The sequence below is a fragment of the Strongylocentrotus purpuratus genome, unplaced genomic scaffold (genome assembly GCF_000002235.5).
Source record: "Strongylocentrotus purpuratus isolate Spur 01 unplaced genomic scaffold, Spur_5.0 spur5_contig_855, whole genome shotgun sequence".
NCBI lineage: Eukaryota > Metazoa > Echinodermata > Echinoidea > Camarodonta > Strongylocentrotidae > Strongylocentrotus > Strongylocentrotus purpuratus.
Genome location: NW_022145563.1, coordinates 164,168 through 176,671, shown reverse-complemented (window position 1 = coordinate 176,671; position 12,504 = coordinate 164,168). Strand labels below are relative to the sequence as shown.

General features: G+C 40.3%; 1 protein-coding gene and 1 long non-coding RNA gene across 2 annotated transcripts; both read left to right on the top strand.

Moving 5' to 3' along the window:
- The first annotated feature begins 1,024 nt into the window (after nucleotides 1-1,024).
- On the top strand, nucleotides 1,025-6,694 carry LOC115928730. Its single transcript, XM_030996575.1, has one exon. The coding sequence runs from the start codon at nucleotides 1,025-1,027 to the stop codon at nucleotides 6,692-6,694; it is 5,670 nt and encodes a 1,889-aa protein (XP_030852435.1).
- Nucleotides 6,695-7,164: 470 nt separating this feature from the next.
- Nucleotides 7,165-8,351, top strand: LOC115928652. The gene is made up of 2 exons (XR_004066143.1): nucleotides 7,165-7,600; nucleotides 8,243-8,351. It is a non-coding gene; the product is annotated as an uncharacterized LOC115928652 (long non-coding RNA).
- Nucleotides 8,352-12,504: the final 4,153 nt, after the last annotated feature.

Below are 12,504 nucleotides of genomic sequence, written 5' to 3'. Positions count from 1 at the left end.
TATTTCTATATATGTTATTTGATATATACTAGAATGCTAGGATGTATCTTAATATAATCTCAGTTGAGTTTGGTAGAATTTTATAGGAGTTTCGTAAAGATGATGTTAGATGTTGTACCTAGCTTTTAGGAGTAGACAAAGAGATGAGTGTGTATAATGTATAGTGTAGAAAGCCGAGTTCTTTGTCTTTGTCAGAAGAAGTTACAGTACATTTTAGTGTTTCAAAGTAGCATATATTCTGCTACTATGTAGATGATAACTTGTTTGTTATATATTGTTTGTTATATATATAGTTCATGTCGAATTTAGAGCAAAACTAAGTGTTTATAGGAAAGAAACAATTTTCTTTGTTAGTTATTTAGCATAGGAACTTAAGTGACGAACCGCGTCTGAATGCGGCCCCGTTCACACTCATGTACCTTTGCTTGTGTGTACTGTTTAATAGTTTACTGCATAGTTTCAATGCAGGGTGTGTTCACATAGATATTTAATCCAGTTTAACTTTAATCTTGTGTCATATATTAATGTGTTGTAATCAGTATCTTTAATTTAGCTATAGGGTTTTTATATGCTTACATGCTGAAACATTTATTCATTATTTGTTTGTTTGTTTATTATCATTACAGATTGTTATCTGAAGGTTTACCGGAGATAGTAATTAACCTGAAGGTTTTACCGAAGATATGAAAGTGAAGTTACGAGTTGCTGAATAAAACAGAAGTTGGTTGGACTTTAGCAAATTGTTTCCAGTGTTACTTTTCATCGGTGTGCCTTGTGAATAACAACAGTTGGATTTATTGTTAGACGAAACTCCTTCATATAAAGATTTATGAAGGCAGCCACAATAACAATCGAAGTCTGTTATTCGAAGTCGAATAACAAGTGAAGTTCCACATACAAATGAAGTTTGAATAACGATTGAAGGCTGTTATTCGAAGTCGAATAACAATCAAACAGCAATAAGACTTTTTGCAGCCGTTTAATGAACTTGTAAGCAGACCAAGGTTTATAAAGGCCTGAAGTCATGCCTTTATCAGAGCCTGCATTGCGACGTGAAGCGACAATAGAGAGGACTTCCAGATCGAAGGCTAGGAGTCTAGCAGGTGTTAAGTTCATCAAGAGCGATGTGGAAGCAGAACAATGTGATGCAGTCATCACGAAGGCTACAAGTGTAGCAAGCTCACGGAAGTCTCGTGAGAGTGTGAGGTTGACAGAAGCCTTTCAAGCAGAACTAGCTGTCATGGACCAGGAGGACAGGCTTGATGCTCTAAAGGCTGAGCGCGAGCATGCTATATATATGAGAGCAGTCCAGAAGGAGGAACGGAAGTTACGAAAAGTGAAGCTGAGAAAGGAGACGGCTGCTAGAATAGCGGAGTTGGAAGGAGATGAAGAGAGTGATGGCTCTGAAGCCGCCATCGAACATATTACCTTGCCAAAGGAACAGCCAGGGGATTCCGTCCACAGATTCTTCAAATCTCAGCAAGACGTGACAATTGGCACAGCAACTCCTCCTCTTGACGGCACCTCTAGCCAGACAGGGTTTGAAAAGATGGCAGAGTCGATGACTGATATGGCAAAGGCCATCATGCAACAGAATATGACGACACAGAGACTTGCTGTTGCTAGTCAACTTCCAAAGTTAGAGATTCCTATATTCAGTGGCGATCCTTTACGGTACAGGCTTTGGAAAAATGCCTTCTCAAACTTGGTGGACTCCAAACCCCTCGACGGAGCTACCAAGCTGAGCTATTTGAATAGCTACGTAGCAGGAGAACCAAGGAAGGTCGTAGAGCACTACATCCTGCTGGGCACAGACGAGGCATATTTCCAAGCCACAGAACTGTTACAAAAAAGATACGGCAGTGGCAGTATTATCAGTACAGCATTTTCGAAGAAGCTGAGCAGCTGGCCACGTATCTTCGACAAGGATCCTGGAGGACTCCGTCAATTCTCAGACTTTCTAGAGCAGGTGGTATCGGCTAAGTCAACGGAGTCATCCTTGGGGATATTGGACTATCCTCAAGAAAACATAAAGATGTTGAACAAACTGCCCCTACATCTAGAAAGGTCATGGCGGGATGAGGTAAATAAATGGCAGACAAGGGGTCTTGGGAACTACCCTCCATTTGAAGTCTTTGCCGAGTTTGTCAGCAGAGCCGCCAACAAGGCCAACATCCCTGAGCTAGAGGGTCTGCGAAGTGGTGAGGCACGACCAAGGCGGTACGAAGGGGACCGCAGCAATCGCAACCAGCCGAGAGGGAAGACCTTTGCAACAAATGTATCTTCAAAGACAAACGTGGGAGAGTATTCCTCATGTCCGTACTGTGGGAGAGAGCATCACTTGGATGACTGTCACGAATTTACAAAGAAATTGTTACATGAAAGGAAGGGTTTCTTCTTTCAAAAGAACTTGTGTATGGGTTGCGGCGTTGCTGACAGTCACCAGGTCAAGGACTGCACTCAGAGGAAGGTTTGCAAGATTTGTGAAGGGCGCCACCTTGCCTGTCTGCATAGACCAAGGAATAACCAGAGAAGGCCACACGAGGAAGGCTCATCCAAGTGCACCAACGTATGCTCTCTTCCAGATCAAGATGGCCAGGAGCACTGCATGATCGTGCCAGTCTGGGTGAGATGCAAGGACGAGCCTTCCCGGGAGTTCCTCCATTACGCCATCCTAGATGATCAGAGTAATGTAGGCTTCGTTTCGGACGAACTGTGTGAACAGTTAGGAGTACAGGGAACTAGTACCACCCTCCGACTCACCACCATGCACGCAACGGCCAATGTCAAGAGCATGAAGGTGAACGGTTTGCAGGTGCTCGACTTCAATAGGGAGAATGAGATCGACCTACCCCCGTGCTTCTCTAGAGATTCTGTTCCTGCTAGCAGATCCCAGATCCCCAAGATTGAAGTCCTGAAGGAGTGGCCTCATCTTGAGCCAGTTGCTCATGAGTTGATGCCATACAACAGAAGCGTCAAGGTATCGCTCTTAATTGGAAATAACTGTTCCCGAGCCATCCGCCCTCGAGAGGTGATAGCAGGAGGAGAAGATGACCCGTATGCCATGAAGACAGCACTTGGATGGGGAGTAGTTGGCAAGGTATGCCAGACGTCAGTACAGGATGATGGAGTCCTGATCTGCAATAGGATATCTGCAATTGAGAGGCATCCAAAGTTTGCCTATGCGAGTAAGGCCAAGGAGATCCTGGACACTGAGAAAATCATACAGATTCTGGAACAGGACTTCAAGGACTCGGGTGCTAATGGTGAGCCTTACTCCGTGGAGGAGACGAGATTCATGGAGATCCTGGAGAGTGGTATCCGCAGACGTGACGACGGCCACTATGAGATGCCGCTACCTCTGAAGTCTGCAAAGCCAAATCTTCCCTTTAACAAGCCACTTGCTATGAAGAGATGGAAGCAGCTGTCTGGAAGGTTGCGGAAGAACCCCAAATTTTGTGAAGACTACAGAGCATTCATGGATGACGTCATCCAGAATTATGCAGAGAGAGTGCCAGCTGACCGTCTTCAGATACAGGATCGGGTTAATTACATTCCTCATACTGGCGTGTATCACCCTAGAAAGCCCAACAAGATCAGAGTGGTCTTTGATTGCTCTGCTACTTATCAAGGTGTGTCCCTTAATGACATGCTACTTCAAGGTCCAAACACCATGAACAGCCTCCTGGGAGTGCTTTGCAGGTTCCGTAAGGAAGCAGTAGCTGTAGCCGCTGATGTGAAAAGTATGTTCCATCAGTTCTACGCAGCAGCAGAAGACAGAGACCTGTTGAGATTCCTGTGGTGGGAAGATGGAAACCCCGAGAATGCTGTTGTGGAATACCGCATGAAGGTACACTTGTTTGGTGCAGCTAGTTCACCAGGAGTAGCTACGTTCGGTTTGAGAAGAGCTGCAGATGACGGAGAAGAAGAATATGGAGCGCCAGCAGCTAACTACATCAGGACAGATTTCTATGTTGATGACGGCTTGAGATCCGAGCCAGATGTTGCATCGGCGATCCAGCTTCTCAAGAACAGTCAGGCGATCTGTGCAAAAGCAGGTCTAACACTGCATAAGATTGTATCCAATGAAAGGGAAGTGCAAGAGAGTTTCACCAAGAAGGAAGGGCTTACGGACAAAAAGGAGCTTGGGTTAGCTCGAAGTCCATCGACTCTAGAACGAGTTCTCGGAGTCGTTTGGTGCATCAAGAATGACGTCTTCAACTTCAAGATAGAGCTCAAGGAACGGCCTTTCACCAGACGAGGAGTTCTCTCAACAGTGAGTTCATTCTACGATCCTTGTGGCTTCCTTAGCCCCGTTATGTTGAGAGGAAAGCAAATCCTGCAAGAGCTCTGCCGAAGCAAATTGGACTGGGACAGTCCAATACCAGAAGATCTCCGTCCACGCTGGGAAAGATGGCTGCAGGAGGTGCTTGAGTTGGAGAACCTCCAGATACCCAGATGTTACAAGCCACGTGCTTTTGGTGAAGTCAAGGCAGTGGAGCTTCACCACTTTTCGGATGCAAGCCAAGAGGGATATGGACAGTGTTCCTACATCCGACTTGTCAACACCCAAGACAAGGTCCACTGTTCCTTTGTTATCGGGAAGTCCCGAGTAACCCCGCTGAAGCAGGTCAGCATACCAAGGCTCGAGCTAACTGCAGCTACAGTATCAGCCAGAATGAGTGGATTTCTGAACCAGGAGCTCAAGTATGACAGCTTCAAGGAATTCTTCTGGACTGACAGCAAAGTAGTCCTGGGTTACATACAGAATGAAGCCAGAAGATTCCATGTCTATGTAGCCAACAGGATTCAGATGATCCGAGACCTGACAGATCCTGATATGTGGCGCTACGTAGACACATCCGAGAATCCAGCAGACGACGCTTCAAGAGGATTATCTGCTAAGCAGCTTACCCAAGACAGCCGTTGGCTGAGAGGACCAGAATTTCTCTGGACGGATGGTATATTTGAAGTCAACCCTACAAGGCCGCCCGTCCAGCTGGAAGAAAGCGATCCAGAGTTAAAGCGTGCTACTGCCCTTAAAACAGGAGCAAGAGATGAGACGGAAAGTCACTTCGAAACTAGCCGTCTGGATAGCTTTTCCAACTGGCACAGGGCAAAGAAGGCAGTAGCCAGATGTATTCAACTCAAAGGCAAGCTGCAGAGCAAGGCTGTGAAAATCTCGAGCTCATCTCCAGATGCTGAAAGGCCGTCCTTCAAGGAGTCGCTTTCTCTAGGCGAACTGCAGAGTGCTGAAAGGGTGATCCTTAAAAGTGTACAAGCAGAACATTTCCTGGAGGAAATGCAGGCTCTGAGGAATCTGGAAGCTACAGGAGAGGTCACTGATAGACAAGCGACCAGGGCCAGGAATGCTGAACTCAAGAAGACGAGCTGTCTCTATAGACTTGATCCTTTTCTCGACGAATATGGAATTATCAGAGTTGGTGGCCGTATAGACAGGGCAAATATTTCCAGAGAGATCAGACACCCAATCATCCTGCCCCGAAAATGCCATGTCACCAGACTGCTGATCGATGATTGCCACAGTAGAGTCAATCACATGGGCCGTGGCTTAACCCACAACGAGCTTCGCCAAAGAGGTTACTGGGTGATAGGAGGTTCCTCTGCAGTTTCACAGTTCATCTCACAGTGTGTAACATGCAGAAAACTACGAGGGCCTCTCGTGCAGCAGAAGATGTCGGAGCTACCGAGGGAGAGAGTTGAACCTTCTGCCCCCTTTACCTACTGTGCAGTCGACTACTTCGGTCCATTCCTTTTAAAAGAAAAGAGAAGCGAGGTGAAGAGGTATGGTGTCCTTTTCACATGTATGTCTTCCAGAAGCATCCATCTTGAGACTGCGAACAGCCTTTCCAGCTCTTCCTTCATCAATGCCTTGAGGAGGTTCATGAATCGAAGAGGAACTGTTCGACAGCTCCGTTCAGATCAAGGCACAACATTCATTGGGGCCAGAAACGAGTTGAAACAAGCTCTACAAGAAATGGACCAGAAGCATGTGCAAGAATACCTTCTAGAGAATGGTGTTGAGTGGATACCATTCAAATTCAACGTTCCACATTCCTCGCACATGGGCGGTGTCTGGGAGAGGCAGATTCAGACGGTGAGAAGGGCCTTGGACACCTTACTTGCTAAGGCAGGCAGCCAGCTTGACGACGAATCTTTTCGAACTTTTATGACAGAGGCAGAATGTATCGTCAACTCTCGACCTCTCACCACCAATAACCTGAGTGACGCCGAAGCACCAGAACCTCTGTGCCCACTCCATCTTCTGACAATGAAGCCGAAAGTAATCTTACCACCACCTGGAAACTTCCAGGGCGAAGACAAGTACTCTAGAAAGTGGTGGCGACGTGTGCAGTATCTAGCCAATGAATTCTGGCTACGCTGGCGCCGAGAGTACCTCCAGCAGTTACAGCCCCGCCAGAAGTGGACGCGAACGCAGAGAGACTTGGCCATCGGCGATGTAGTCATCGCGAAGGAGACTGAAGATGTTCGCCTCCAGTGGCCTCTGGCAAGGGTAGCAGAAGTTTTTCCTAGTCAAGACGGACGCGTTAGAAAGGTAAAGCTCCTCATGGCTGATGGAGCTCTGGACAGTAATGGTAAACGTCTGAAGAAACCTTGTTACCTTGATAGACCCGTCCACAAACTCGTGTTATTACTGCCGGTAGAGTCTTAGGAATAATTAGTTCTGTTGTTAATAACAGAGATGTAAAACTAATCGTGACCTGTCTTTTTCTTTCCATTTCTCTTTCTTTCTCAATCACTTTCTCACTTTCTCATTCATTCCCTCTTTCTAGATTTCTACCTTTATCTGAGTTTCATGACTTTTACGTTTCTTGTTGTCTTATCTTATATTTGCAAACAAGTTTTGTCATTATCACGCAGAAGACAGTAGGGATTCCCCTCAAGGAGCCTTTATCTTATTGTTGTATAATATGTTCCTGATGTCAGGAGTGTCTTCATTTAATGTTTTTACTAATTTACAATACATATGATTATGTATTCATGTGGTTATCAACGGAAGGGGTTGATTAAGTATACTTGATATACATCTAAGTTTAACTTTGTGTATTACACTAATTGGGATTGTTTACCAATCAAGCAGTATTTGGAGCATTGATGGGTAAAGTTGATTTCTCTTGTTACATGAAAGATCGTTAGAGGTTAATGATGTTCCTTGGTAGTAATAGTAGTGCAGTATGTCTATCTATGTTGTAGCGTAGTCTTAAATTTGGATATTAACAGTTATTTTAGTAAATGTTACTAACATTTAAAGGAGCCATGTCACTACATGAGTATGTAGTGAAGAAATGTGTATTTCTTATATAGTTTGAAGAGTCTTATTATGAGACTACCAGTGTCTTAATATGCCTACCAGCATATCTTGGGGGCTATTGTTTACTTTAAGATTATACTACTAGTCACAGAGACAGGAAGTTCTTTGTTCTTCTCCACCTATGTTCTGGGAGAAGCAAAGCCCAGTCATTCTGAATGTCGAAGTGATGCAGTAAGGTCTGAGTTACATAACATTGCAGCAGAAAGTTTTTAGTTATTTTGTGGAACAAACTACAGGCCCAATTCGGTAAGAATACGATATCTATTTCTATATATGTTATTTGATATATACTAGAATGCTAGGATGTATCTTAATATAATCTCAGTTGAGTTTGGTAGAATTTTATAGGAGTTTCGTAAAGATGATGTTAGATGTTGTACCTAGCTTTTAGGAGTAGACAAAGAGATGAGTGTGTATAATGTATAGTGTAGAAAGCCGAGTTCTTTGTCTTTGTCAGAAGAAGTTACAGTACATTTTAGTGTTTCAAAGTAGCATATATTCTGCTACTATGTAGATGATAACTTGTTTGTTATATATTGTTTGTTATATATATAGTTCATGTCGAATTTAGAGCAAAACTAAGTGTTTATAGGAAAGAAACAATTTTCTTTGTTAGTTATTTAGCATAGGAACTTAAGTGACGAACCGCGTCTGAATGCGGCCCCGTTCACACTCATGTACCTTTGCTTGTGTGTACTGTTTAATAGTTTACTGCATAGTTTCAATGCAGGGTGTGTTCACATAGATATTTAATCCAGTTTAACTTTAATCTTGTGTCATATATTAATGTGTTGTAATCAGTATCTTTAATTTAGCTATAGGGTTTTTATATGCTTACATGCTGAAACATTTATTCATTATTTGTTTGTTTGTTTATTATCATTACAGATTGTTATCTGAAGGTTTACCGGAGATAGTAATTAACCTGAAGGTTTTACCGAAGATATGAAAGTGAAGTTACGAGTTGCTGAATAAAACAGAAGTTGGTTGGACTTTAGCAAATTGTTTCCAGTGTTACTTTTCATCGGTGTGCCTTGTGAATAACAACAGTTGGATTTATTGTTAGACGAAACTCCTTCATATAAAGATTTATGAAGGCAGCCACAGGTGACAATATGTAAAAAAAGAACGCAATTATTTGATTGTCAAGAAAGATATTTTTCTAAAAAACTCCAATAAAACACCCTATCTGTAATATGATTATGCTTTCAGCATATTATTCAATGTAAAACATAATAACCAACGTTAATTCTAAGAAAAAGGGGATGCAATGGTATATTTTAACATCATGCTTTCAATGGGTATAATCTGAATGACATTCTTGTCCTAAAATATTGCTAATTTATGCTGTATCAGCGGGTGCCAATATTACGATAATCGAAAGGCTGGACGTTTCAAGGATACCATACTCCAAGTATGAACACTCAGTACATTAAAAATATAATAACAATCATAATGTAATAAGAAAATAAAATAAGAACAGTAAAACATAATACGATATTATAAATATGTTAAATTACACTCAGTACATTAAAAATATAATAACATAATGTATTAAGAAAATAAAATAAGAAAAAGTAACAACAATGATAAAAGGTATGATAAGATTACTGAATATAGAAGCTTGTGTAGGTGCTATCTTATATACATATTTATGTATGGTGTGTATGTGATATAACAAATAATCTGCACGTACTGTTAAGAAACACTAACAAAGCCCATGAATGTTTTGCTTACGATATTATTTTACGATACTATCTTAAAAGATAGATAAATATAAAACAAAATAAATGTATTTTTAAAAAAATCCAAAATTGAGAGATATAACACGTGCCGTAAAGTAATTTGGCGACAATAGTCAAATCACTGACTAATCGCCAATAACTCAAAACACAACAACAACATGAACAAGGTATCCAAGGTGAACAAACTTTTCATTACGTAGCTTACAAAAGCAGACCATGATTTATTTGTTGCAAATTTATTTGAAGAATAACGGGAAAGAAAACAAACAAGTACCTTTGATGGATATCATACTTAATATTTTCTTTCGATTTGGAATAAACCAATACAATTCAAGAAATAAATTCTAATTAATGAATACTAAATCAGTGAGTGATTTTGTGATTTATGAAAATACAGTTTTGGAATTAGACTATCAAGAAACCGTACGCTAAGGATGTGAAAGTTTGTTGACTCCGATCCTCACATAAATTATGACGCTCTCTAATTCCCCATGTATGATGTATGGGGCAGTGTTTCCGGACAATTAAAGCCACCGCTTTTGCCTTTGGTTTGAACTAAATGGATGCACCAAATAGCACTAACCATCAGAAATATTCATTCTTATTATATTGACTATCATAATTCTTCAAAGCTTTATGGAACATTGCGTGTTACCTTTTTTTAAGTACCGTTATAAATCAACTGTTCGGACACATGCACACCGATAAAAACAATCATTCCTCTTGCATCATTGTCGTCTAGCCTCTAGACTAGGCAACAAAACAAAAAAAAAAAAAAAAAAATCTAATTTATTTATTGTACTTTGAAACGGTGACTATGTTCCATAGGAAGATTGGCATGTAGGCTTTGCATATGATTATAGTCTATTTGCCGACAAGATTAATGGTTACTGAATTAAAAATGCATAGGCCTACATCAGCCACTAACAGTATATCTTTTCAAAATGAACGAATTTTTGTTCACTTTTCGTCAAAATGTCATCAAACTGATTCCTTGATTTTTCGTTCACATCTCCACACACTACCACCCACATTTCTAACTTATCCTCATTAAACTGTGTTAACGAAGATAAATTTATCTTCATTTAACAGCTAAACGAAGATAAATTTATCTTCATTTAACAGCTAAACGAAGATAAATTTATCTTCATTTAACAGCTAAACGAAGATAAATTTATCTTCATTTAACAGCTAAACGAAGATAAATTTATCCTCATTTAACAGCTAAACGAAGATAAATTTATCTTCATTTCACAGCTAAACGAAGATAAATTTATCTTCATTTAACAGCTAAACAAAGATAAATTTATCTTCATTTAACAGCTAAACGAAGATAAATTTATCTTCATTTAACAGCTAAACGAAGATAAATTTATCTTCATTTAACAGCTAAACGAAGATAAATTTATCCTCATTTAACAGCTAAACGAAGATAAATTTATCTTCATTTAACAGCTAAACGAAGATAAATTTATCTTCATTTAACAGCTAAACGAAGATAAATTTATCTTCATTTAACAGCTAAACGAAGATAAATTTATCTTCATTTAACAGCTAAACGAAGATAAATTTATCCTCATTTAACAGCTAAACGAAGATAAATTTATCTTCATTTAACAGCTAAACGAAGATAAATTTATCTTCATTTAACAGCTAAACGAAGATAAATTTATCTTCATTTAACAGCTAAACGAAGATAAATTTATCCTCATTTAACAGCTAAACGAAGATAAATTTATCTTCATTTAACAGCTAAACGAAGATAAATTTATCTTCATTTAACAGCTAAACGAAGATAAATTTATCCTCATTTAACAGCTAAACGAAGATAAATTTATCGTCATTTAGCTGTTAAATGAAGATAAATTTAACCTCATTAAACTGTGTAAATGAAGCTACCGAAAAACGAAGGCGACCACGTACGGTGAACTCGTCTTCTTCTTCTTCGTCGTAGCCATTTCGAAGAAAATTCAAAACGCGTACGTTATAAAAGGAAAAATTAACAGATTATGGACAACGTAACCGCGAGTGACGATGTCGAATCGAAGAGTGATCTTAAATCTGGTGCTGGCCGCGCGTGTACCATAATATGTTGTTCGTGCCCAGACTTTGTATACTATTAGACAGAGCTCTAGCTGTTTACAAACAACGGACGCATTGCCCGCGCTCGGCTATTGTTCTCTTTGTTCTCTCTTTGGTTATAGCTAGTCTGCAGACACAGACCCTTGACAGCCATTATGAGTAAAAACAATGTCTAAATTTCAAACATGAAAGTACTGAGTTATGTCATGTAGCTGCTTCCGACACAGTGCAATACTGGAAAGAAACATAACACCTTAAGCAGAATCTGATAGTCCTGATTATTTCATGTGGTTTTATTCAAGAGTAAAGTTGAGTCTGTGTTTACAGACTAGGTTTGAGATGGTGAATAGATAGAACTGATAATCCCCGTGCGACTGGCTAACGACGGTCTGGGGAGAATATGGGTGTATCATCTCTCTGGTGTATCTGTACATGGGGGTAAATGGGTGTATCATAATCGTAACATGCAGACCTTTTAACAATCTATCAGGGTGGTTACTTAATTTGCAAAAATTCACCTTTCAGAAAGAAAACGTGCATTTTTGCTAAAAATAGAAGGCAAGACACAGGACGGGGCTGCTGGGCTAAATAGGCCTATATAAATTATAATGTTTAATAATTATTATTAGGGAACCAGCTGTGTGCCCGGCCGCAAAATATATGAGCAATAATATCTTTAAAAATGCAAATACATATATTTCACTTTGACTATTAAGAGCATGAATCGGAGGGGAAGTTGAAAACAAACGATATTATAGTGCTTGAAAACTTGACTTTTCTGACTTTCGCTGAATATCCGTGTCTAAAATTTGTAAACTTGGCACACCGGCATACGGTCTGGATATGTAATTTCTTTCTTGTTCAAAATCCTAATCGATGTTTTGTGGATTTCATCGGGATGAGCCATTTTCTTTAGTCACAAACCCAAGCATGATTTGATCGATGCCCAATAGGAAGTGCAACTAAATCGTTCGGGCAACCATGCCTATATTTAATAGAAAGTATAAACCAAATCTGAGTATACCTCCCCCCCCCCCCCCTCCGGGTCCCCATCACGGAACCTCATGAGCATTTCTTAGGTCAATAGGCTGTATATATAATAGTGGAGGTACTATGGAAATTGGAATAACACCCGACGGGGGCTGATCAAAGATTTCCCAACAATAATAATTATGAATAAGACGCCCTGATATTTGAATGTCACGCAAATTCCAGGGATTAATTCCCTCCAATTTGCGCGAGCGGCCGCTTCCGAAGCAGAATTAAGTGACAATAATCATAAACAGTAATACTCCAGCTATCAGGGTGTGTACATCTACTAAA